A 24,467-nucleotide genomic window follows, 5' to 3' on the forward strand; every position below is an offset into this window, starting at 1 on the left:
TGCCAATGAGACATCGTCTTGCGGCTCGCGCGGCGCATGCTGTAAACATCTCCCCGCGTTCGGAGCAGACCTCCACCATGCATGCGTCGACTGTACGTACTTCGTACTATGCTGCTTACCTTATCCAGCTCTTCGGGACAATTACGCGTTACCACCTAGCAACTTGCACTTTATTGGCCAAAAATCACTTCAACGGTTATTCATCAGAATGTTTCCGTGTCTTCTGTCTCTTTGTTTCATTATGCTTTCTATGCTGGTTCTGACCAATCCACCTGTTCTGTCGTGGCTGGGCTGCCTGCTTGTGCATAGCTCACCTTCAATCTCAAGCGCAACTTTTGAGGAGGAGGCTGCGATATATTGTTAGCGCATGCTTCAGTTGTGATATTCCACATGCAACTTACCCCTTGGACGCTGATAATGCGCATCTGCTGTGTTGCCTCTTCTCCGCCATCTAGTTCACTTGAGCTGATTCCTTGCAGTTGCAGCTTCTGACTCTTGGGGACCGCAGCTTGCAAGCCAAGGTCTGTCAATCGCTCAAAGCCTCCTGTGTTTCTGAAGCGAGCAATGATTTGTACCGCTGTGGCGTTTCTCTGGATCTGGAATGTGACCAAAAGCCCGTTCTTGTCGAAAGCTGTGTGGACCGGTGGTCCTTGCGTTTGCGGTGGCGGAGAAGTCATTCCACCAAACAAGTCAGTGTTTTGTGCTTGTTGCTGAGAAGGCGGTTGCGGCGTCGCTGTGGCGGATGGCGTGTCGAAAAGATCCATGATCGAGCTCATGTTGCCAGCAGGCGCGGGCGATGTGGTTGGGGGAGGTCGAGAAGGTATCGACATAGATTGGCCGCCATCCAGAATATCAGCGAGCAAGTCTGCATTGTGTTGTGATCCGTTGAGGGTTGAGCTCAGGTCTACAGCAGGCATATTTGTGTCGCCTCCCATCAGATCCAGAAGCATATCCTGTTCGGTGACCTGGCTTGGCTTTTTCATCTTGGGAACCTTGGAGTGTCGCTTCTTCGTGGCCTCGCCCAACACTCTCTGTTCTTCGCGAATCTCTGGTGGTGGCATACGCTCTAGAACACCACGACGCACTTGGTCATAGGAAAACAGGTTGCCATACTCGACTGCACGCTGCTGGATCTCCACGTCCAGATTGGTATTGTTGCTTTCCAGTAGCCTTCGCAGTCTTTCGATTTGAGCAGGCTCAGTAAGACGGGTAGTAAGCTTCATGGCAGAGGTTATGATGTATTCCTTGACAATCTGACCGGCATAACTGCTGTTGAGGATGCTGGTGAACAGGTCGACGATGTCGCTCTGCTTGACCTCTTTGACGAGCTCTTCCTCTTCGTACTGGCCGCCTCGCAGAAGAGCATCGCCGTACTCACCAATCACCCAGGCGCCTGCCAAGCTGAGGCCCTCTTGAGAAATATCGTCCTTGAGCGTAGCGTAGAGCTTCTGGGCTGCGTATGTTTGCAGCTCAGGGGTTGTTGCGATAAGTCGCACGAAAGAAGATAGAATCTGTTCCTTGACGTAATTACCAGCCAATTTGAGGACTCTCAGCATCGTGTCTACGTGCCATCGCTTGTTGGGCGCAAATCTGTCTGCGGCAATACCAATCTGAGAAGTCATGATCGGCTTGAACTCGGCATCGGCGACCTCGAGGAATGACAAGAGTTCACGAATCAAGACTCTGACATTGTCTGCGTTGATCAAGGTAAAGCTGAGGTCCAGAGCCCTCCTACGAATACTGATATCGGGGTCACGCAGACAGTCGAGGATGGTGTTACGGTGTCGTTGAACTGCATTTGGCTCTACAGCGACAACCTTGATCAGAGTGTTGAGTGCGACATATCGGATGTTGTTGTCCTTATTGGTCAAGAACTTGCCTAGGATGTTGACGCCGAGAACGCGCAAGCCTGAATCAGCTTCAATGTCCAGAATGGTTAAAACGGCTTCGTAGAGGATCGAGTTTCCAACGTTCTTGGAGGAGTCGGTGTTCGTGGCTACCTGCGCCAGAATGTCGTTGATTTGTTCGCTCGTGTGTGCATCGCCACGGCCCAAGGCTCGTAAGAGCCGGAGAATCTTGACTTGCAGGAAAGGATCGGTAATTCCAGTAACATCGTGTTCAGGAGCGTATCCAGAGCTCGACAGGCCTTTGAGGATCTTGACCAGTGTGGGAACTAGTGGCCTGAACATCTCGACTACGCCCTGTTCTCCGCCCTCTTCCTCGTCTGCCTCGCACAAGCTCACGAGCAGTGTCATTCCGCACAACAGGACACCGTGGTTTCGGTCGGTCAAGAGTAGCTTGGCCTTCTCGAAGAAATGCTCTTGTAGGTCGGGGACTTTGTGGCAGATTCTCATGGCGCAAAGGGCAGCTTTTCGTCGAATGTATGGGTTGGAGCTGGAGAGGATGGTTTCGATGTCTGGGAACAGATCGCGCGACATCTCGACCGAGGCGATGTTGCCGAGAGTGCAAAGGGCGAGACCGACGATGTACTGGTTGGAATGTTTGAGATCACTGGGTGTGTGTTAGCAAGTGCGTAGAGACAGACAGCGGTCGGGAGGCACGTACTTGGACAAGGAGTTCGTTACGAGAGTAAGAACTTCCTGGTTCTCGTCAAGCAACAGCATGGTGCCTAGATAACCCAGACGCTTGTCGGCGAAGCGAGGAGAGGCCAGCAGTTTGAGACATTCTATTTGGCCAAAATGGGTTCGCTCGCCGAGGGTAAACAGATAAAGGAGCTTTGCGACGTTGTTGCGCCTAGGATTCAGTGGTCAGAGAGGGGTAGGCGGGCGGTGGTTGATCAAGGCAGCAGGTACCTGACGTTGGAGTTGTGGCTCTCTTCACGGAAACTGGCTCTGATAGCAGCACTCTCTTTCTGGACGACGGCTCTCTCGTCGGCAATCGTCTTGGCCGCTCTGACGTTGCGGATGAATTGTTTGACTGCAGTCGGGTCAGTATGGGGTTGGTTATTGATGGCAGCTGTCATTGACGCCTACGAGAACTCATGGCAGCGACCCCTTCGACCCCAGAGAGCAGTGGAGAATTGGATCAGTCGTCGGCAAAAGCTGGAGCGGATCGAGTCGAGCAGATGCTATGTCGGAGGGGTGGTAGACGGTCTCGACTTTGTTGTGCATGCGTGGTCGCTGGCACTCTCCTTTAGGCTTTCCGAGCTCGATCAGATTAGATAACCCCCGAAGCTCTCCGCTATTCATGTCTTCGTTTTGAGACACACGCCGACACCCTGAATATGTCTCTCAGAAAAGCGACCAGTCACTAGCTACGACTATACAAGTAGACCACCCTTCTAAGTTTGGGCCTTCCTGCTGCACGCTATCCAGCAGTCGGCAGAAGATTTGTTAGCAAGAACGTCGACTCCGCTGGCACCCGTCGCCGCACCGATCACACGCCCAAATTATTCTACGTCATCTTCTCGATTTCAAGATGTTTGTTCCGGCGCTTCCTTATACTAGTCTTGCAGGTGGTTATCTTTGCAATAAACACCTACCGTTCGCTGTCCCTAGATACGTTCGCATCCTAGTGGCCTACTACATTTCGCCCTTTGCATCTTTCGAAGCCTGTGCTCGTCCTCCTGACTTAGCAGAAAGTCATTCTGCATCTGCGCGACTCCTGAAAACATTCACGACAGCTACCTAGTCTGCATAGATATTTCCAGCTATGGCAACTTCGACCAGCAGCGACATCAATGGCATACCTATTCAACAACCAAAGCCACGCCGTCTAAACTCGCAGCCCATCCGCGCATACCAAGAAGATGCTGCCGTTGCTCCTTCGCCATCCCCTTCAAAGTACGCCCACACGCTGACCGCTCCTCTCCGTCAACGAAAAGACATCTGACGCGGCTCTTAGTGAATCGAGTACACCAGGCCCCGGTACACCTGCGAATGCTCCGCCCTCGGTCAAGGCAACCTCATCGGCTCGTAAACAAGTCCGCGCAGAGCAAAAGAGAGCATTTCCAAGGATACAATATGCCGCTCGTTTCAGTCACTTCGATCCACGGTCTGAATACTCAAACTTCAGAGGCTTCTTCGTCCTCTTCTGGATTGCACTGACCATCATGGTCCTGACAACCATGTTGCGCAATCTGAAAGAGACGGGCTACCCTCTGAGTATGCGCCAGTGGGGGCTGTTCACGAAAAACATCTACGAGATGGCCATCGTTGATCTGATCATGGTCGCTACCACCGGCACAAGTCTGCCTTTGAACAAGCTGTTCAAGAACAGCAAGGGTCTGCTTCAGTGGAAACATCAGGGCATGAACATCCAGATCGTCTTCCAAGCCTGTTGGCTATTGCTGTGGGTTACCTGGCCGTTCGTTCGCGACTGGACGTGGACCGCTCAGGTTTTCTTTACTCTGCATCTTCTCGTCATGTTTATGAAGATGCACTCATATGCCTTCTATAATGGCCATCTCGCCAACACCCTACAGCGACTGTCTGCGCTCGACAACCCTGCTCCGGATGCCTCCACTGCTGCTGCAGTCAAGTACCCCTCGTCCCAGACTCCGATCGCCGACATCAACGACGAATTGAAACAAGAAGAGACAGCACAGGCAGATTCTTTGACACAGTTGCGCGAAGACTTGGCCATGGAATTGGTTTCTCCGTTCGGTCGCCTCACCTACCCTCAAAACCTTACAGTCGCCAACTACTTCGATTTCCTGCTCTGCCCGACACTGTGCTACGAACTTGAATATCCCCGTACGAGCTCGCGTTCCTATCTAGAAATCTTCTGGAAATCTCTCGCAGTTGGTGGCATCATCTTTCTGCTTACCATCACTTCCGAAGAGTTCATCATCCCTGTGCTCGCTGAATCTGCCGAGAGGTTGGAACATCAGCAAAACTGGCATGAGGGCAGCCTGGTCTTTGCAGAGACAGTCAGCAGACTGCTGTTTCCTTTCAGTACGTAAGGTGTAGGTACAAATACAAGTACAGTGTGTATCGAAGCAGCATCGATGAGACGGCGTCCTGGACGTTGTTTCGTCCATGTAGAACTCGATTTACAAGCTGGCTTGTCGAATTTGTACCGAAGTCCATTTTTCCCACAGAGAACTCTGCTAACTTTACTTCACACAGTGGTTGCTTTCTTGCTGGTCTTTCTCGTCATCTTTGAATATCTCCTTGGTGCTTTTGCAGAGATTACATGTAAGTTTATAATCTTCTACTGCTGCACAGAAGCATCTCTTGACAATCCTCAGGCTTCGCCGACAGACAGTTCTATTCGGACTGGTGGAACAGTCTTGACTGGCTCGAGTTCTCCCGTGAATGGAACATCCCGGTCCATCACTTCTTCCGTCGCCATGTATATTCGGCATCTCGAAACACAATGTCTCGCCCTGTGGCTACATTCATCACCTTCCTGGTGTCTAGTATAGCACACGAGTTGGTCATGGGCTGCATCACCCGCAAGTTCCGTGGATACGGCTTCGTTGCCATGATGTTGCAGATGCCGATAGTCTTGGTCCAGCGCAGCCGATGGATTCGTAATAGGACCATTCTCAACAACGTCCTGTTCTGGTGCAGCATGATCTTGGGTTTGAGCATGGTATGTTCCATCCTTCTCTCCGAGTCCTTCTCGTGGTTGCTGATTTCATGGCAGATTTGCGCACTGTACGTCCTGATTTAGATGTAGTCCAGGATGGTAGCCAGGGATCTTCCGGGCCTCGAATTTAGACAAACTCCTTTCCTCGGCTTCGTGGCTCAATTTTGGCGAGGCTTGATAATTCCATCGTGAACAATGTAATAGACGATCGTGCTGTCGTCGTCTACCGTAGCCAACACGACTCTCTTCTTGTCCCTCCACTTGTTGTCCTGCTGCTCTTCCTCATCCTCATCGTCATCCTCGTTCGCCGGAGGCATGATGCCCACCTTCTCAAACACTTCTGCGAAGCGCCTCAGCGTCCACTTTTCGCGCAAGTGGCTGGGCAACACCCATTCTCTTTCTGTCTTGACCTCGCCCAGTCCGGTCTTTCCTTTGGCCTTTTGTGTTTGCAACAGCGCAATCTGCTCGTCCGGGTGGATGTATAGTCGTTGTGGTGGCAGGCCACTGACCATCGGGCGCGGGAGGGGAGTTGAGTCGATAGGAGAGACATGGTGGATGCGCAAACCAGTCCATAGATGTTGATGCTCGAGGTTGTGCGCGATTTGGATAGCGAGGTTGGTCAAGTGTTGCGGATGCGATGATTGCGAGGATGATGTTGTGAGGAGGGTCTGGAGCGCTGAGGGCTGGGCCTCGTTTAGGCTGTTGGCGTCGGTTGTCATCTTGTCTTCTCTACGTTGTTCTGCTACAACGTTCGCGAAAGAATGGATTAGGATGACCTGAGGTTTGTCCTCGCGTGGAAAATTGTTTCTCGAACTGCTGCAGGGCAAGTTTTGGTGGCCAAAGCTTCACGTGGGGTTTGTGAGCATGACGATGGTAGAGAGAAAGTAGGGTGGTTTTTATGTACATTATCTTTTGACCTCATGTGTAATGTAGAGTAACTACTTCGTGTCTCATGATAGGCATGTATGTGTTCCATGATAGTGGTCTCCAGTGAGAGAAGAAAAACAAATCATAACGCCATGCTGGGCCGCATCAGTGCTCCCAGCCTTTCCATGCTATCGCCTTTGGGTATCGATTGAAACAGATCATGAATGACCAAGCGAGAGAATAATCAAGCCAAAGTAAAAACGCCAAACTTCTTGTTTCTGTGCAAGTTCATACTTGCTTAGCCTCTTACTTCGAGGCTCCCTCTCTTTCTTTCAACCTTCCTTCTCCGCGCTTTAACGACTATGTCGCTGTCTCCACCTCCTCTGCAGTTCTTCCGCTCTTCTCTTTGCCTCGAGACGAGTCTTGTTCTGCATCTCGGCCTGACTTTGCTCGTAATCGGGAAGCTCGTCTGCCGGTGGTGGCTCGTCACCGTAGTCGTGGGCTTGCCATGCATATGGCTCTGTCTCGAGTCGCTCTTGCCATACGTTTGGTCCCTGACGAGAAAATGCAGGACTCCGGGGCTGCGGTTGCCTGATGGGTAGGTGAGGTGTAGAATGTGACGGTACGGGATGTTGTGCAATCGTGGTACTGGCGTACGAGCTATGCGCTCGTGCGTATTGCGGCCGTTGTTGCGGTTGTGGATATTCGGGCGGCAGTTGTACTTGTTGATCGCGCCATGACGGCGCAGCTGCGAATGAGCGGTGTACAGGCGAGTCTGGGGTAAATCCAGAGGTTGCTGCGACGAAGAGCGTCAAGTCCATGTCGCTTGAGAATTCGTTCTCACTACATCGTCGGTCATTCGGTGGTGGTGATCGTGGTTCCGTGTTGCGAGTTTGCGTGAAATGCTCCTGGCGGTCCCGATCGTGAAAGTCCGGTTGACTCAGGCAGCGAGGTCCGGGGTGCTGAACTGGTGCTACTCTGCCTTGATACTCCGTGAATGAGGGCACTGAGTTCTGAGAATGTATTTGAGGCCTGATGTGACGAAATTGCGGATGATGTTGATTCATTGGCAGAGGATAGTATTGTTGTTGTGAGTATTCAGGCACATCGTCCTGGTATTGTGATTCGCTCCTGTAGTAGCTCTCATGCGTGTTCGTCTCTGTCCAGCGATCACGCGGTAGCGACCAGTCTGAATTGGGATCCATCTGTAACCATGAGTCTCCGATTGCGTCACAGTATAGATGGTGGTGTTTCGCGTGGCATGTCCAATATGGAGAAGGTTGCTGGGTTTGATTCCGGTTCATGAGTGGGATGCATACAATGCGACAATGATGTGTGAATGATTATGGTTGCCGAGTGGCTTCAATATCCAGGTGTTGGTATGTGGAGGCGGAGTACAGGATCTGAGAAGCCACAGGAAGCAGGGTAAGCCGACCTTGCATCTTAGATAAGGTGACAAGGTAAGCAAGCAACAAGAAAAAGGCAAATTGACACGACCAAACTAGCTCGTCGACGGTGGGCTTGTGGTTTTTAAGAATACGAAACAAGCCGTGCACACCGCAAACGTACGAGGGTACGCTAGAGCCAAATAGTCATGCAAATGCGGATTTGGTTGATGGGATCGAGACCAGTTCCTGATGTTACGAGACCTGACGGAGCTGACGGTCAAGAGCAGCGCCGATGATCACTGCGGTCTTGCAGTACGGCAGGCAGCAAACGAGTCGATCCAGATGCCTGACTCTACTTGTGTCTGTTCGTTGGAGGGACAAGCAAGTAGGCGTGGACAATAATAGACAGGCCACTTTGACCTCCTCACAAGCCAAAAGTCAGCCTCTGAATGCTAGACAGCCAAAGTCGATCAGCAAAAATCTCGTCGCAGGAACAGATCGTTCGGAAGAAGATGCCAGCCGGTACACGTACGGCAAGCATACTCCGAGAGAGTATGGCATGCTCTAGACAAGAGGCTTTTCGGCTTCGCTTCTGAACACGGCCACCTGAAGAAGTGTGGATGAGCTGTGGTCTAAAAATATCTTCTTGACTTGGCACCTCGTAAATCGATGCGAATCCACCGACCGGAGCCGCAAGACAAACGGTCAGTCAATAGAAAGGACATCCGTCAAAGCAATAGCTGACTCTTATTCTGCTGCTAATTAAACCTTCGTTGTTCGTGCCAATGTGCCATGGCAGTAATTGCCGGCTCGAAGCCTTCAGGCAGCTTACATCATGTCAGGTTTCGCTCTACATCGGCCTTGCCAGTTCGTATTGCGCATTTGCAATCATGACAGACAGACCTTCGATTCCACCGGATGATTTTGAGGGTTAGTTCTCCGGAGCTGAACTATGTCAAGTCGTTGGTGGTAAGGTCACAGTCGCAAGCAAAAAAATCTTGATCATAGGGTGACCCTGGTTGCAGTATATCTCTTGTTGTATATTGTCAATCGCAGAGCGATGATGACCGTGTATTTCCTCACACCCGTGGTGTTGCGGAAGTCGCGAAGAAGTGGTTTTTTCTCCCACGCTAGGTTCAGATAGTACGGTCGTTGAGTAGACTGAGTATGAGAATTACATACATGGGATGTGACACGCGATCACATTTTAGACAGGTCAGACTTCTGTTCATACGTCCATCACATGGACACGATATAGAGACCGAGGTCTAACAATTTGACCGAGTCTTCGACAGCCGACAGGGCCGATTGACAGCTGCGTGAGTGTCAGCTCGTAGATGATCGAAGCTCTCGAGATGCCTCCAGCGGTCTAGACCGTGTATAGCTATTTGCCGAGAGCGATACTGCGTTTACCGGAGAACAATGCAGGTTTTCAGGCATTCCCACAGAGCCTGCAACGATGCAACGATGATCAAGGTTGAGAATAGAAGGATGTCGAAACTCGACATCAGTAAGGTGCGAATGAATGGCAATGCTCGAAGCAAAATGCGATACTCCACAGCACCAAGCTCATCAAAAGGCTACCAACAATTGAACAATCCAGTGACCAACCTTTGCACATACAATTGATTCAATAGCCAAGAGTTTCATCCCCTCTGATCTGTCAAACTGCCAGAGCGACAATAATCACCATATAGATATCATGTGCTGCAAGGCATGTTTAGACCGCTGCAGGGACACACGCCGTTATCTCGATTGCTCGTCCGATTTACGACCTCTTACTCCAATCTCCTTGGATCAAAAGCCAAGCGAAGAAGCTCGACGTTTTCCTGAATGTCCATACGGTTGATGGTTGCGCCGCTGGGGAAGGTTTCCCAGAGGAACAAGGAAGCGTTGTTGAACGCCTCTCGCTCGGTGTGGAGAACGACGCACGGTGCACACGATTCGTCGAATTCACTGGGGCTGCCGGTTGACGGGCCAAAGGCTCGAGCCGCAGGCAAGCAGGTCGCTCTCTGCTGCCAGGTGATAGAAGTCGCGTGCTCAAAGGACAGCTTGTTTGTGCATGTCTTGAGGAGTGTCATAAAGAGCCAAGGTCAACAGAAGCTGTGACCGCAAGGTGTGGAGCATCAAATCTGGGGACACGGGCGCGCAATTCTTTCATGTGAAGATACCTCTAGCATGCAAAATGGGCCAGTGAAGGAGAGCGTAGCTTATGCGTGATCAATCTCGATGGCAGTGAATGTACGCTGATAATCCACCCATTCCGTGATGGTGGTATACAAGTATCTTGGCATTCACGAGGAGGAGATTGAAGCGGAAGAATTGATTATTGTTTACCTGCTTGCTGCAGCTGAAGATAAGCGCAGATCGTCAGCTTCTGGAAGACAACATCGGATGCAGTCAGAAGCACAAGTGACGTGAAGCCGCCTAGAGTGCTGTCCAGATGTCGAACCCGAAGCAACTGAAGAGTCAAGACTCGCTCGAGACACGGGAAAAATAGCAATAATCAAATGAGTCGCTGGTGTTGAGGAATCGACTCTTCCAGGTGAAGGCAAGAACTGTTGAAGTTGGGGAAGAAGGTGCGTGAATTTCCCGAGCTCCTTCCGATTCGTGCCGCTTAGTGCGCTAAAAATTCTTAGCCGGCCCCCTTCTTATTTGAAGCTGCCTCTGCCATCCAACTTCTTCCCTTTCTCCATCCTCTCCTCTCTTTTTGTTTTATTTTCATTCAAAAAGATATCAAAATGGCTAACCAGGCTGATAAGAGCGTCTTCGGCATGCCCGTAAGTTGCACCGCCCAGCTGTCGCTTGTTGTGCGAATTTGTTGAGCCCGCGCACTTCACACCTCGGAAACGACAGTCCACGACACATCTGCTGCATACAGCTACAAGCTCATCGAGCTCAAGGCCGTCAATGCGTTGATTGGTTTGACGGATCTGTGTGAAGGCGCACTCAATGAATTTGCACCGCGCGCACCAGCGAGCTTATCTGTCCTTTCAATGCAGCTCACTAACAATCCTTACAGGGCTTCGTTGTCGACTTCTTGATGGGTGGTGTTTCCGCCGCCGTCTCGAAGACCGCTGCTGCCCCCATTGAGCGCATCAAGCTCCTCATCCAGAACCAGGATGAGATGCTTAAGGCTGGCCGCCTTTCCCACAAGTACGCCGGTATCACCGACTGCTTCAAGCGCACCACTGCCGACGAGGGTGTCGTCTCTCTCTGGAGAGGTAACACTGCCAACGTCATCCGTTACTTCCCCACCCAGGCCTTGAACTTCGCTTTCCGCGACACCTACAAGTCCATGTTCTCCTACAAGAAGGAGCGTGACGGTTACGCCAAGTGGATGATGGGCAACCTTGCCTCCGGTGGTGTACGTTCCAAACCTATCTATTTCCACATCTTGACTTTCGACTGACTATCATCCAGGCTGCCGGTGCCACTTCCCTCGCCTTCGTCTACTCCCTCGACTACGCCCGTACCCGTCTTGCCAACGACGCCAAGTCCTCCAAGGGCTCTGGTGAGCGCCAGTTCAACGGCCTGGTCGATGTCTACAAGAAGACCCTCGCCTCTGACGGTATTGCCGGTCTTTACCGTGGTTTCATGCCCTCCGTCGCTGGTATCATCGTCTACCGTGGTCTGTACTTCGGTATGTACGACTCGCTCAAGCCCGTCCTCCTCACTGGTTCCCTCGAGGGCAACTTCCTCGCCTCTTTCCTCCTCGGTTGGTCCGTCACCACTGGTGCTGGTATCGCTTCCTACCCTCTTGACACTATCCGCCGTCGTATGATGATGACCTCCGGTGAGGCCGTCAAGTACAACGGTACCCTCGATGCTGCCCGCAAGATCGTCGCCGCTGAGGGTGTCAAGTCTCTCTTCAAGGGTGCTGGTGCCAACATCCTCCGTGGTGTTGCCGGTGCCGGTGTCCTGTCCATCTACGACCAGGCCCAGCTCATCCTCTTCGGAAAGAAGTTCAAGGGTGGTTCCGGTTAAACGCTCTCTTCGACAAGCACTCAGAGCAAATCATAGGGGATGATGAACGAACGATGTATTACCTGTCTGCCGATGGAAGACAGCTCCAACTCAAAAGCGGCTCAATCGGCCTGGTGATGAGAAGGGGAATTTGGGAAATGATGTTTTCTGGGGCGGTTTCGAATATACCAGCCTGTTCTCGTCTTTCTTCATGTATCACAAATAAATTTCAGGCGTTTTCTTTCGATCATGACCTCCGTTCCGTCGACCTCTACTTGCAAGTGATGTCTGTATGTTCTATCTCCGGTCTTGGTTGTTGCTTCTCGTGTTGCAGGTCTATCCATGCGATCACATCGCCCATCACCCATGACAAGGCTTGCACTCAGTTGCCGATTCACAAAGGCTTGTGTATACCTTCAGTGCAGTAGACAAGCCGCCGGAAAGATGCCTCCATGTGCTGCCAGCTGGCGTATTGGAAGAAAGCCCATACAGCTGGCCGTACGCGTCAATGAGCGTCATGTCACGTGTGACGTCGACTCTCGGAATGCACAAAGGGACGACAATAGAAAGCGCTCAATCCAATGCAGACATGACTATAAGTATTGCTACAGCTACCCACGAATCATAACACACTCGTAACCCAGACCATCATGCCACCAATTCCAATCTACGCCGATGCGCCCATCTCGGCAGCCAAAGCAGATGGCGTAACTCCCCACACGGCACCTCCTCCCGCTCGCACGACCGATCTACCAGCGACTACGACTTCCGCTACTACGACTAACAGCTATCCAGCTGCTCAACCTGGTGCTGCAGCTGGCCCGGCACCCACAGGCAGTGTTTCAAGACAAGCCCCACCACCACCTACAAGCACAATCTCTACAAAACTCCAGAACGATGGACCACCACCTCCCCAGCCCGGAGCCGTACCCACCCCGTTCGCTCACTCCAATGGTTACAACCCCAACAGCCCGGCCGCACCAAGAGCACAACCAATGCCACACCAGATCAACATCCCACCACCCACCACAAGCGCCCTACCCACCCACTCCACAGTCGCAGCATCTCCAGCCTCACCTACACGTCGCCCAGTGACGCTGCCCATAGGCCCTGTATCACCCACCATGCACAGCCGACCCCAGAGCATCTCGTCCCACCCACCGGGCTACCAACAAAACCCCTACGCCGCTGAAATGACCTCTGCCCAGCGCGCTAGCCTCGAAGCCGCAGAGGCAGCAGAAAGAGGCCGCAGGTCCGGTCGCAACAGCATCAGCGAGTGGATTTCTGGCGAAGACGATGGTTTCGGCAGCCCGAGTACCGGCAGCACTGCGACGGCGTGGTTCAAGGGCGTGGCTTCTCAGGCGAGTCAATGGGCCAACAAGGCCAACGAGATGGCTAGCAAGAAGCTTGGATAGTTTTGCAATCTTCTGAGAGATTATTGGCCGCTTTGGACGAAGAGATGAACGCCGGAGATGGCATCGGGGAGTTTTTCTCAGGTCTGCTATGATTTGAGCCTTGGTTTGGGTTGTAGTTGGGAGGGTTGGGGGGTTTTGACATGCATTATGACTATTCACGTTCGCTTTTACAAGAATACGACGGTACAACCAGTGTTATAGCTACTACATTGCAATGCACAACAAATTCAGATTACTGCTCTTTGCTCTGCTCGTGTTGAAGTTTTGAATGATCGTTGCATTGATAGTGGTTTTCATATGATATCTCTCAAGATCTCCATTTGTGCGTGAGCAAAGCTATCTATACATTTCCTTCCGTTCCTCAAAAGGCGCGGAACTCTAGTAGACACCTGGCAGAATCTTCCATCTGACAATGTCGCAGTAGCGCTTCCAGTCGTTGCCGTACTTGGCACGGCAGTGAGCATCGTCTCTGCGCTCGCGGTGGATGAGGAGAATGCCAAAGTAGAGCATGTAGAAGTAAGTGACAGGAATGCCCCAGCCAGCCATTTCGCCATTAGGACCTTGGCTGACGATCTTGTCGCCGGTGAGAGCGGCAGAGTACACAACGTAACCAGACATCCAGGTAGGAAGGCAGTATGCCCAGGACATGATCCAGTCGCCGAGGTAGTTGATGTGACGCGCAGTGCCCCACCATCCAGAGGTCAACAAACGGGTTCCACGAGCGGTCTCAATGTATTCGAGGTGCTTGACATCGGGGTGGTTGGGGTTGGTTCTGAACTTGTTCTTCTCGCCATTGCTCGAGCGGAAGATGTAGTAGCCGGTAAGTTGAACAGCCATGATAAAGGCAACCTTGGCCCAACCGAGCTGAACGGCGTGGATGGACAGGTAGCGAGCCTGGATGCTGTAGATGAAAGGAACCCATACGAGATCACCAAAGGCAAGCATGCATCCGAAACCATCGGTGGTGATGTCCATGGTGGTCATGATGGCGGGCTCGTTCCACAGAGCATCCAGGACGTACCAGGCCTGTGTGCCGACGACAATGTACATGGAGTCGGTGACAGTGCCATATGTGCCGTACTGGCGAGCAGCAAATGCCAGGTCAAGCAAGACCCAGCCGAGGAGACCAGGTCTCAGCTCCATGAAAGCCTTGATGTCGACCTCACCAAAGATGGGAAGTGTTACGCGAGGGTTGAGTTCTCTTCCGATGAACCAGTCGTAGATGATGTTGCCAGTTGTGCCTCCCTGGGCGAGTTCGCGGTTGTCAAGGTCGTTGGGCTTGACAGAGAAGGAGCGAACGTAGCAGTAGGTGGCCAAGAAGTAGCCAATGAGGATGTTGGTGGTCAAGAGCTGGATGTAGTTGTCGTTGATGAAGGTCCAGACAGGGAAGTCGGCGCCCTGGAGGAAGGTACCGGCGGCAGCAATTGTGAGGATGAACATGGCCGAGGCAAAGGCATTGAAGCGGTAGGTCAAGCGACCGCCTGAGGCGAGCACAGTACCTTGAACCTCATGAGCGGGCAGGAAGGCTTGAAGGGCAAGACTGAGGATGTAGTAGCCAAAGGTTGCGACGACAGCTTGGGTGTTGAGGAGGCCGGTAACACCAGGCCAGCCGACTTCTTTCTTGAGTTGATCAAGTGTAAGGGTGGAGGGCTCGGTCAATGATGGTGGGATGCATCCAGAAACATCGTTGCAGAGGAAAGCGAAGACGTAGCAGACGAGGGGGAGGACGAACGAGATGCCAATGGCGCCCAGACTGGTGCAGGAGTTAGCATATGGTTTGGGAAATATATTTTGCAGAAGGGCAACCGTACGGGCCGCCAAACTCGTAGCCATGGGCTTGATCTTTTACAGCCATTGAAGTGTGTAGGGTATGGTGGGAGATGGAGGGAGGGAAGAAAGACAAAACATCAGAAAGTCAACACAGAAAGTCGACAATGACGGGGCTCGATTGGCTTTAATGACATATTAATGGTACGATTCCATTGGCAGCGCCAGGGTCGTCAGCCCTCGGCTGCGAGATCCGAACCCCAGGGCGGGAGGATCTGAGGGCTTGATGAGGTGATGGCTTGCGGGTCGAGGTACAGAACCAGGCTACACGCATCCTCCAAGCCTCCGTACAACTGTCCTGCAGTCCAGGAACTTATCTTTACTTGACACTACACACATCCGGCTATGCACTCGTCCCTCTGGTACCATCTGCTGGCCTTTGGTCTGCCCCTCGGTCTCGCCGCCGCCGCTTCCGACGACTCCAAGGGCAAGAAGGAGGACCGCGTACCCTGCACCATCCGCTCGCCAACATCCGGCGCCTTCTTCGACCTCAATCCCATACATGTCATCCTACCCGAAGACCTCAAGAAAGCAAGCAAAGATGCCCGGAACGAGTCTTGGTCTGCTCGAGGCTACGACTACGGCGCCAACTTCACCCTCAACTTCTGCGGTCCAGTCGTCGAGAACCTGACAAATGTCGTCGGCGTCGATGAGGCGAGGTGGCAGAATGTCAGCGCTTTCTACCAACTTGACGGAAAGACATACAGTATAGGGTGAGATGACCGTTTTCGCAATGCCCTCATGACACAGCGCTAACAAGTCCGCAACAGCCAACAAAGCTCCGAACCCGTCTTCCGTGGCCGCAAACTCGTCTTGAACTATACCGATGGATCGCCATGCCCGGACACTCCTACATCTTCCCTCCTCACTCGTGGAATCATTGGCGACGATGATGATGACGACGACGATGACGACAAAGATGACAAGGACCACAAAGACAAGGACAAGGACGACGATGACAAGAAGAGCAGAAAGGGAGGCAGCAAGGAGCCCTCGACCCACCTCACTCGCCGCAAGAACACAATCATCTCTCTGCTCTGCAACACCGATCCCCTGGCTCCTCTCAACACCGTCTCCTTTGTCGCTTCTCCCGACAGCTGCACATACATCTTCGAGGCCCGCTCTTCGGCAGCCTGCGGAGGCATCGAGGTCGCCAAACAGCAGCTCGGTCCCAGCGGTGTCTTTGGTGTCATCGCTTTGATTGCAGTAATAGTCTACGTTGTTGGTGGTTGTGTCTACCAACGCACTGTCATGCACCAGAGAGGCTGGAGGCAGCTGCCAAACTACTCACTATGGGCCGGCATTGCCAGTTTTGTCTCGGTAAGTGCTTCCAACACCTTGTCCACATCAAATCTGTCAGAACGCTAATGATCGCTCAACAGGACATGTTTATCATTCTCTTTTCCTCATGCGCCCGCTTCCTGCCCGGTCGCAAGGGGTACAGCAGAGTGGGCAGCAACTTCAACAACGGCTCCAGCGCCGGAAGACGCGGTCGCTCAAACTCGGACGACGAGAACAGATTGATCGACAACCTGGACGAGGAGTGGGAAGACTAGACATGTTCTCATCTCATTCTTCTCGATCCTTTGTAGCATTTTATCTCTTCTTTCTCCATCGGGGCGGGTCCCATCTTTGTCGCCTTCAGAGGCTCTCCAAAACGAATACGATAATGGCGCTCCACCTCTTTTGTTAGAATGATTGTCTGGATAGCCACAAAGTCTCGTTTGGCATAAAATGACTCAATATTTGACCATATTATCATTCTCTCTTCGGTCCCTGACTGGTGCACATTTGTTTTCGTATCCATTGACCCCGAACAACCACATTCAATCTCTGTCTGCTTGTAAATCTGATGAAATTGTGGTTTCTATAGCCTGAAGATTAGAATGAAGGTACTCGCTGATTATGCAGAGGGAAGTAGGTGTATCGGAACAAGGAGAAATTGTGATGAGAGAAGAACACAAACAAAAATGACCCGCTTGTGAGAATGAGAGAAACAAGCGCCGTCCCAATGCAAACAAAACCAGTAACAAGAAAGAGCCAAGATGATGAGGAAGACCAGAAACCTCGATGATACTCGCAGAGGCTTTGCAAAATGGGCTGTATGCGACAACAAATCAAGTCAAAATCACTTGTTCGAATGCTTCCCTCTTCTCCTCCTGGATGTCGACAACTTTTTGTGTGCTTTCTTCTTAGTCTGTCCAGTCCCAAACTCTTTTGAGGAATGAAGCCATGTTGACCCGCTTGGACTTGATCTCCAACATCCAGGGATGTTCCAGCATCCGCCAGGGTGTCGCTCGTCGGTTGGGCTCCTTTTCCAGACTGTTGAATTTCCAGTTAGCATTGCTTGCAGACGTAGGGAAGATCATGTAGCACTTACCTGCACTCGATGAAATATTTGAAGTTCTCACTCCATCGAATATCCTGTCCGTCGGGAGTACCAATCTCGTCCTTTAGCTTCGGAATAGGCTGTGAGACGATGTAGGTCAAAAGATCGATGAGTCCGGCTCTGGGTTGCATCTCCGTCCCGTCAGCCGGGAATGGGAATCTGTGTTGCGCTACCTCGAGTAGTGTGACACCCAAACTCCACACGTCGGAAGTGATGGTGTAGCTCTGACCAGTGATACGTTCCGGCGCCATGTAGTAGGAAGTTCCGATAAAAGTGTTTGCGTCACCCTTGGTACCGAACTCACCAGACACGCCAAAGTCACAGAGTTTCACCTCGCCAGATCTGGTCAGCAAAATGTTGGACGGCTTGATGTCGCGGTGGATGATGCGGTGACTGTGCAGGTAGGTGAGTCCGTTGAGCACACCCTCGGCCACTTTGCCCAAGACCTTTTCGCCTGTGCGACCGCCCAGTTTCTTGACCTCACGGTAAACCGAGTCCAGAGAGCCACCCTCGCAGTATTCCATGCTGATGCCGATGGTGCCATGGGTTTCATCAATAAATGCGCCGTAGTAGCGGCAGATATGCGACGAGGCGCAGTTCTTGTTGAACGACAGCTCGCGAACAATCTGTTTTTTGACGTCCGGGTTAGGGTCTGTCGTAATGATCTGTGTAAATGGTCAGCTTTCTGTACAAAGATCCGTAGTCAAGATGCCAACCTTCAACGCAAACACTGTCTTTCCACCTTTGAGTATACACCTGTTGACGGCACCTCCTGCACCTTCTCCTAGGCTTCCAAGCTCGACAATTCTGTCTTCTTTAGCAGCCACTTTCCAGCCAGCATCGTCAAGATCCTCAACATCAAGCGCTCTTCCTTTCTCCAGGCTTAGCTTCTCCAAGTCCGGTAATATTGCTCCTTGCATGCTGCCATCTCGTTCCATACCCGTACCACCAAGTCCGCCAGCGGACGATGCCGAGTATAACGAGCCAGCGGCGGAAAGTGGATCTTGCGAGTTGGATTGGCCGCCAATCAGTCCAGCCAGCGAGGCTGAGTATGAAGAAGCGGTGGTAGAGGTGGAATAGTTGTTACTCGCAGTGTTGCTGTTTGATCTCGAACGAGCGCTGTCGTCGCTACTTCCACCGCCCTGAGAAGTCGAGAGACCAGTGACTTGTAGTGGGGGAAGCTTCCCTCTTGCAGCCCGAGTGGTCTCTTGAGGGACGCCATGACTCCCCATGGGTGTAGCTAGACTCAACTTTGGAGGACCCTGGCGAGGCGGTATTTGAAGAGGGGGTACGGCATGTGAATTTGTGGTATTGAGAGGTCTGGCATTTGGAGAGGGCGGAATAGCCAGGCCGAGCTTGGGTGTGCGTGAGGCACTCGTGTTCCTGCTACCGGGAATTGGCGGTCTCAGGAGTGGTGCTGGCGAAGCCATGTCGACCGAACCGACGGGCGGCCGCAAGACACCCGACGAGGACGGCGGAGGCGTAGACGGGGGCTCTTGGTGGTCGGCCACGACGGGCAGGTTTCCGCGTTTGGGAAGCGGGGAGTGTCGTGAGAGGAAGAGACGGTCGTGAGAGTGACGCGCGGCGAGGGATTCGGGGTCACAAGGCCGGGAGGAGATATGGAGCGACTCGTCGTGGATTCGACCTGGTATTGAAGACGAGCAGGATTCAGATGAGATGTTTCGACTTGTCCAGCGGATCGAGTCAGCCCAATTCAAGACTTGGCAGGTACTCAAGGAGGGAAGCTACGACATGGGGGGTCTGTAGCGCTAACAGAGTAGACCCCGAAGCCAACGCATCATCCTGCTGCCGCTGAGGAACGACTCACTTCAACTTGTATTTTGTTTACTCGCGGCCGCTGTTGGAGAAAGTGCAACAAGGCTTCACACTATAAGCAGGAGAAGGGAGATTAGAGGACTCGGGAACTCGACACCGGTTGTCAATCTATGGGCAGAAGAGGCGCAGACCTGGTCAGCCAATCCCACCTTTTACCGCCGGCCATTGCGGCCAGCTTTCCCATGGCGTGTTTCCATTGATGCATTTCACCCATCGCGCATGCATCTATCTGCAACATGCTCTGCATCATGTGCGCTACCCATTTCCCTCGGGCATACTGACCTCCATTTCACGCAGCCATGCGCTGCTCTCTGACCAACATTTGTCGGTCTGATCGTCATCATCATCATCCGCGTGCTAGCCGCCTATTGTGTCTAGATACGTACCCTTTTTTTTTTGGCTGGTCGGGTGCCATCGTAGGAGAGGCTACATGTTACCGTGTGATTTGCTCACCTCTTTTCAATATTCCAGATGTCGGAACCCTGAGTGGTCATCCACCGGATCTTGTACATCTAGAGGCAGCGGTGCAACATGTTTTCTCCGAGAAACGGGAGCATGCTGTCACATTTCATGCCTCGGTCACTGTCGACATGAGCACATTTCGTGTCTCAGCATGTCAAGCTTGTTGACGCATTTTTGTATTTGCGCTTGGTATCTATCGTGATATCATGATGCCTCGACTTCTTTCACGTTTACAGAGCGCTGGCAGCGGTGAGCTTGCTCTTGAGGTCATCCTTCTTGAGGGCTTGGATGTCCGAGTTGCCGCCAATGTGCTCCTTGTTGATGAAGATGTTGGGGACACTGCGCTGGCTGGTCATCTCAGCGAGAGCGTTCTGGATGTCGGCACCGTCATCTGCACAGACAAAGTGTTAGCAATCGGGTTCCAATGAGCTGGCACAACAAACAGGGCGACGGACCGATCTGGTCGAGCTCGAGGGCGTAGAACTTTGCGCCGGACTTGGACAACAGCTCCTTGGTGGCCTTGCAGTAGGGGCAGTACGACTTGGAGAAGACGGCTGCGGAGAGTCAGCAAAGGGGCTACAAAGGCTGTTGTGTTGGATCGAGTTGCATACCAACGCCGTTCTGGTCGATGATGTTCTGAGCCTTGGCCTTTGCGGACGACATGCTTGCGGGACTGGTCGCGCGTGTGAAGAAGCTTCGTACGAAGTTAATGGTGGGCGATTTGCGAGGGACCGAAGTCGTATTTGTAGTAGTAGATGATGGATTGCTATGGCGAGAGAGGGGTTTGGCTTGCTTTATTGGAATGCGACTCCGTTTAGAGCTTACAAAGCGGCGATGACGTGCTACTATTTTTCTAGAAGCCGCTCAACTATCACTACAATGGCGGCTTCGATGGCACGAAACTAGTGATTACACATCAAGGACAATACGGCGTGAGACTAAGTGATACGTGAAATCTAGACTGCACGCGACAGTCCTGTAGACAGGAGAACGCACGTGGGATGGCCATCTCAAAGACAGTCCTCGGTGGAGAGGAAGAAGAACAGCGGAGCTCTACAGTCGGCTTGGCGAGGGTCTACCATCATGAATGCCATGTTGAAACACGTCTCATCCTCATACTGTCGTATCACAAAAATGTCCAGCAGCACCATGGCCACTCCCTGCCGGTCAGTGATGCGACTGCTGTCGGCTAGATCGAGATGCATCTTCCAGAACTCTCGTGTTCAATCGTCCTTAGCACAGGCTCGTTACTCGTCAAGATACAGCAACCCAGCAGCTCGCGCAACAGGCTCGACACTCTCGGCCAGAGCCCCTTCTTTCCTCGACCAGCAACAAGTCGTCGATCCCGAGGATGCAGAAGTCCGTTCCGTCAACCCACTGGACGAACTCGCCGCCCGCCGAGAGTTCGAAGCCAAACGTTCAAATGCCATGGCACGCATGCGATTCGCCGGCGTCGGTCTGCTTATGAGTGTTGGTGGTCTCGCCCTCACTCTGTACAACATTGATCTGGATGAGCTGGAGAAAAGTGCCAACAAGAAAAAGGCACAATTAGATGCCGGCCCGGGTTCCGAGGACTTCCAGGGTCGCCCCGTTCATGTCATCGGCGCTGGCGAAGACAAGAGAATCGTAGCCGAGGGCGACCAGGAACTGGATCTGGTAAATACTGGCAGTGGCAGTGTCCCATACTTCCCTCGCAAGATCTTCTTGCCCATTCCCGGCTCCAAGACCGCCAGGTCAGAAACAGCACAGCCCAACTCTCGCGTCAACCCCGGTAACGTCCAAAACCAAGAAGAATACACTTTGGTTGGTCTCGGTATCCGCACTGTATCCTTCTTGTCCATCGAAGTCTACGTCATGGGCCTCTACGTCCGCACCCAAGACATCTCAACTCTGCAAGCTCGCCTCATCCACCTGATCAACCCTAACGCTTCTACCCTCGTGCCTGGCGAGAAGGATAGTCTCAAGCAACGCATGCTCGACGCCGACACCAGCGTCGAGATCTGGGAGCAGATGCTGCGTGAAGAAGGCATCCGCTCTGCCTGGCGTGTCGTCCCGTCCAAGAACACCGACTTTGCCCATCTGCGCGACGGCTGGGTCAACGGCATCAAGCGCGCCACCACTGAGATCAATAGAGTCAAGCAAACTAACCCTGCGATCATGACTTCAGACTACGAGAACGAGTCGTTTGGTGATGCTATGCGTGACTTCAAGGGCATGTTCAGTGGTGGTCGCACACCCAAGGGCTCTGTGGTGCTGATGTTGAGAGACGCTCCTGGATCCATGGAAGTATTGTTCGAAGACCCGGCAAAGGGTACTGGCATTGAGAGAGTTGGCAAGGTCGAGGATCCCAGAATCAGCAGGCTGATCTGGATGGGTTACTTGGCGGGCAAGAATGTCAGCTCGGAGCCCACGAGGAAGGCTGTAGTCGACGGCTTCGTGGGATTTGCTGGTCGCCCTGTGGGATCGGTGGAGACCATGGTGATCTAGAAAGTGTATATATATGACTCAATGGTCGACGATCCCTGTACATTCTTACAAATGTGCATTGATTGGGTAGAGGTGTCTTAACTACACTTCGGAAAATGTCTATAGAAGAAAGTACAAACACAAGCCTGAGCATCCCCGCCATCAACCTGTGCGATATGTCTACCTATAATACCCCAACGCCTTGCTAAAATGAAACATGTGCCTTGGTCTAGACCTACAGCCTAATATTACCATTGTCACCACTGCTACCGCCAAACAACCTTCCGAAGAAGTTGGGTCCATCCCCTGAACTTTGTGCGCCATCATCACCGCCTCCACTCATCCACCTAGGTTTCTTGATACCCTCTCCGATGTCCCGAAGCCAGGCTGGTGTCTCTACCGTATCAAAGGTGTTGCGCATACGCTGACCAACATCCTGGAAGAAGGCTCTGTCACTCGTGTCTTCATCCTCTTCAGGCATCCGTGCAGCAGCTCTTCTTGCGGCTGAAGCGCGATTGTTGTTACTCAATCGGGATTGCCTGTTGAGGTCTGCACTGTGACGTGGCGATGGTTCGTTCGAAGACAAGAGACTGGAGGATGCCAGGTTGAGCTGCGAACCATCGGCTTGAAGTTCACGTTCGATTAGAATACGACCCTCGCGCCATGTGCCTGCTCCCGGCTCATCGTGTTCGTCTTCAAGCACGCCGAAGCCAACCACGTTCTTGACCTTGCCGTAGAGGTTGAACAAAGTCGCAACAACAGGGAGCAGGACGACAATTGGGAAGTAGGCCGAGAAGTTGCCAATCACTGGTGTGAGGTTGATCAGACGTCCAAGGAAACGGTAGAAGGTGGTGCCTTCGCTGATCGTGGGATCGATCATGGTGATGAAGTTAAAGCTCAAAGGGACCGTGAGCTTGGCCACCTGTAAGCTGTACCAACATGCACTCTCGGCATAAGTCTGGCGGCGTACAAGCGCACGGTTGCCCCAGACCTTGACTTCTGTAACAGAGTACAGAGCTGCAGCACACATGTATAGCAACCATGCAGCGGAGATCATCTGACCGGCGAAACCGATCTGTCCCCGAGAGCTCGAAGGATGATGAACAACACTCATGCCAACTAAAGAAAGCTTTGGCTCCATCTCATGCACCACTTCTGACCAGAGCAAGGCGATAGATGCGCAAGCGAGAAAGACTCCTGCGACAACACGGAGAGCAGGCAAGATATGAACTTGAACATGATAGCGCATATTTGCTGCTTTCGGACGTTGTGACGAGGGAAAGTCGATGAGCGACTGGAATCTAGCAGCCTGTCTGACCAGATGGTTCCACTCGCCGGTAAAGCGTGCGCGCTTGTGCCGGGCACGCTTCACCTTTCGGGATAGTTCTGCCAGATATCTTTCTGTGACGACAGGTGGAGGTGCAGGCACAGATGCGTAGGTGACAGCAGGGCGTGATTCGGGCAGGCTGGACTTGTCGTAGAGTTCTTCGACCCAATCTTGCAGATCTCTGGGCATTGCGTTCTTACGTTGGCGTAGCTGAAGGACCTGAGCCTCGACCTGATTTAGATCCTCGATGGCCTGGTCCAGCTTGTCGTGTATACCCGGTGCATGGCTCTGGAGCCTCTTCAATCTGGCATTGACGCTAGCATCCCTGATTAGACGACGCGGGATGGCGACAAGTCCGTGACCCATGAGGTAGATAGCCAGTACCAGACCGTAGGCGTATGCCATGGCCATTACCAAAGCCTTGAGAGTTGTGGCTTTGGTTGTAGTATCGTCGTGGTGATTCTGCCAAAAGAAATAGACGGCACCAGCGGTTCCAAGGGAAAGTGTAATAAGTTGGTATCGCGCATTGGATCGGAGAGAGTAGATGAAGCGGTCCTTTGGTTCTCGGTATCCAGAATCACAGTATTCGCCGAGTAAAGGGAGTACAAACCTAGGTCAGATGTGTCAGTGCATGCAAGAACGGATGGAAATGAAGAGTCGACGAACCATGTAAGACAGAAGGTCAGCCAGTATGCCAGCCTCCAGGCAACCAGCATGACATTGTCGGGCAACCATATTCCTCTTTGACCATCTGTATCAGTGCCAGAAGACGAGGCCAAGTCGATAGGAACCAGAAGGACTATGGAGGACGGAAGAGCAAGAGCCAGGAAGACAGGGACTAGCAGGTATGCAGGAGTTGTCCGTAGAGGTAGGTAGTACCGAAGAAGGAGGACGACGGTTGCTGAGATAGACAGTAAGGCGAGCACAGCGAAGACGTCGGAGCCCACGGATGAGGAAGGGGACATGTT

At 52.4% G+C, this 24,467-nt stretch overlaps 13 protein-coding genes across 13 annotated transcripts; 6 read left to right on the plus strand and 7 right to left on the minus strand.

The window, feature by feature from the left end:
- Nucleotides 1-248: 248 nt before the first annotated feature.
- Nucleotides 249-3,003, minus strand: M436DRAFT_77570 (Adaptor protein complex AP-1 gamma subunit; the record flags this gene model as incomplete). The annotated part of the gene is made up of 5 exons (XM_013576929.1): nt 249-347; nt 402-2,511; nt 2,566-2,754; nt 2,814-2,937; nt 2,994-3,003. The coding sequence occupies 5 exons, from the start codon at nt 3,001-3,003 to the stop codon at nt 249-251; spliced, it is 2,532 nt and encodes an 843-aa protein (XP_013432383.1).
- A 766-nt stretch (nt 3,004-3,769) lies between these two features.
- On the plus strand, nt 3,770-5,640 carry M436DRAFT_68881 (putative sterol o-acyltransferase; the record flags this gene model as incomplete). The annotated part of the gene is made up of 5 exons (XM_013576779.1): nt 3,770-3,803; nt 3,882-4,916; nt 5,091-5,159; nt 5,213-5,559; nt 5,614-5,640. The coding sequence occupies 5 exons, from the start codon at nt 3,770-3,772 to the stop codon at nt 5,638-5,640; spliced, it is 1,512 nt and encodes a 503-aa protein (XP_013432233.1).
- Nucleotides 5,641-5,714: 74 nt separating this feature from the next.
- On the minus strand, nt 5,715-6,275 carry M436DRAFT_59666 (uncharacterized protein; the record flags this gene model as incomplete). Its single annotated transcript, XM_013576617.1, has 1 exon — nt 5,715-6,275. One exon carries the CDS (start codon nt 6,273-6,275, stop codon nt 5,715-5,717), a length of 561 nt encoding a protein of 186 aa, XP_013432071.1.
- Nucleotides 6,276-6,776: 501 nt separating this feature from the next.
- On the minus strand, nt 6,777-7,727 carry M436DRAFT_59667 (uncharacterized protein; the record flags this gene model as incomplete). Its single annotated transcript, XM_013576618.1, has 1 exon — nt 6,777-7,727. One exon carries the CDS (start codon nt 7,725-7,727, stop codon nt 6,777-6,779), a length of 951 nt encoding a protein of 316 aa, XP_013432072.1.
- A 1,506-nt stretch (nt 7,728-9,233) lies between these two features.
- Nucleotides 9,234-9,784, plus strand: M436DRAFT_59668 (uncharacterized protein; the record flags this gene model as incomplete). The annotated part of the gene is made up of 2 exons (XM_013576619.1): nt 9,234-9,326; nt 9,536-9,784. 2 exons carry the CDS (start codon nt 9,234-9,236, stop codon nt 9,782-9,784), a joined length of 342 nt encoding a protein of 113 aa, XP_013432073.1.
- Nucleotides 9,785-10,552: 768 nt separating this feature from the next.
- M436DRAFT_36672 (mitochondrial carrier) lies at nt 10,553-11,798 on the plus strand (the record flags this gene model as incomplete). Its single annotated transcript, XM_013576443.1, has 3 exons — nt 10,553-10,591; nt 10,834-11,178; nt 11,235-11,798. 3 exons carry the CDS (start codon nt 10,553-10,555, stop codon nt 11,796-11,798), a joined length of 948 nt encoding a protein of 315 aa, XP_013431897.1.
- Nucleotides 11,799-12,427: 629 nt separating this feature from the next.
- M436DRAFT_35269 (uncharacterized protein) lies at nt 12,428-13,192 on the plus strand (the record flags this gene model as incomplete). The annotated part of the gene is made up of 1 exon (XM_013576189.1): nt 12,428-13,192. One exon carries the CDS (start codon nt 12,428-12,430, stop codon nt 13,190-13,192), a length of 765 nt encoding a protein of 254 aa, XP_013431643.1.
- A 378-nt stretch (nt 13,193-13,570) lies between these two features.
- Nucleotides 13,571-15,047, minus strand: M436DRAFT_59671 (sterol C-14 reductase-like protein; the record flags this gene model as incomplete). Its single annotated transcript, XM_013576620.1, has 2 exons — nt 13,571-14,945; nt 15,004-15,047. 2 exons carry the CDS (start codon nt 15,045-15,047, stop codon nt 13,571-13,573), a joined length of 1,419 nt encoding a protein of 472 aa, XP_013432074.1.
- Nucleotides 15,048-15,364: 317 nt separating this feature from the next.
- M436DRAFT_35633 (mannose 6-phosphate receptor domain-containing protein) lies at nt 15,365-16,575 on the plus strand (the record flags this gene model as incomplete). The annotated part of the gene is made up of 4 exons (XM_013576251.1): nt 15,365-15,732; nt 15,790-15,890; nt 15,999-16,339; nt 16,402-16,575. The coding sequence occupies 4 exons, from the start codon at nt 15,365-15,367 to the stop codon at nt 16,573-16,575; spliced, it is 984 nt and encodes a 327-aa protein (XP_013431705.1).
- Nucleotides 16,576-17,211: 636 nt separating this feature from the next.
- On the minus strand, nt 17,212-18,838 carry M436DRAFT_35583 (MAP kinase; the record flags this gene model as incomplete). Its single annotated transcript, XM_013576242.1, has 3 exons — nt 17,212-17,341; nt 17,400-18,073; nt 18,125-18,838. 3 exons carry the CDS (start codon nt 18,836-18,838, stop codon nt 17,212-17,214), a joined length of 1,518 nt encoding a protein of 505 aa, XP_013431696.1.
- Nucleotides 18,839-19,936: 1,098 nt separating this feature from the next.
- On the minus strand, nt 19,937-20,369 carry M436DRAFT_35359 (glutaredoxin; the record flags this gene model as incomplete). The annotated part of the gene is made up of 3 exons (XM_013576208.1): nt 19,937-20,097; nt 20,162-20,260; nt 20,318-20,369. The coding sequence occupies 3 exons, from the start codon at nt 20,367-20,369 to the stop codon at nt 19,937-19,939; spliced, it is 312 nt and encodes a 103-aa protein (XP_013431662.1).
- A 984-nt stretch (nt 20,370-21,353) lies between these two features.
- On the plus strand, nt 21,354-22,187 carry M436DRAFT_17856 (chalcone isomerase; the record flags this gene model as incomplete). The annotated part of the gene is made up of 1 exon (XM_013576058.1): nt 21,354-22,187. A coding segment is annotated over one exon (834 nt), but the record flags the coding sequence as incomplete, so codon positions are not given.
- Nucleotides 22,188-22,407: 220 nt separating this feature from the next.
- On the minus strand, nt 22,408-24,464 carry M436DRAFT_37116 (uncharacterized protein; the record flags this gene model as incomplete). The annotated part of the gene is made up of 3 exons (XM_013576533.1): nt 22,408-22,696; nt 22,757-24,109; nt 24,166-24,464. The coding sequence occupies 3 exons, from the start codon at nt 24,462-24,464 to the stop codon at nt 22,408-22,410; spliced, it is 1,941 nt and encodes a 646-aa protein (XP_013431987.1).
- Nucleotides 24,465-24,467: the final 3 nt, after the last annotated feature.

This window comes from Aureobasidium namibiae (genome assembly GCF_000721765.1).
Source record: "Aureobasidium namibiae CBS 147.97 unplaced genomic scaffold scaffold_1, whole genome shotgun sequence".
Classification (NCBI taxonomy): Eukaryota; Fungi; Ascomycota; class Dothideomycetes; order Dothideales; family Saccotheciaceae; genus Aureobasidium; species Aureobasidium namibiae.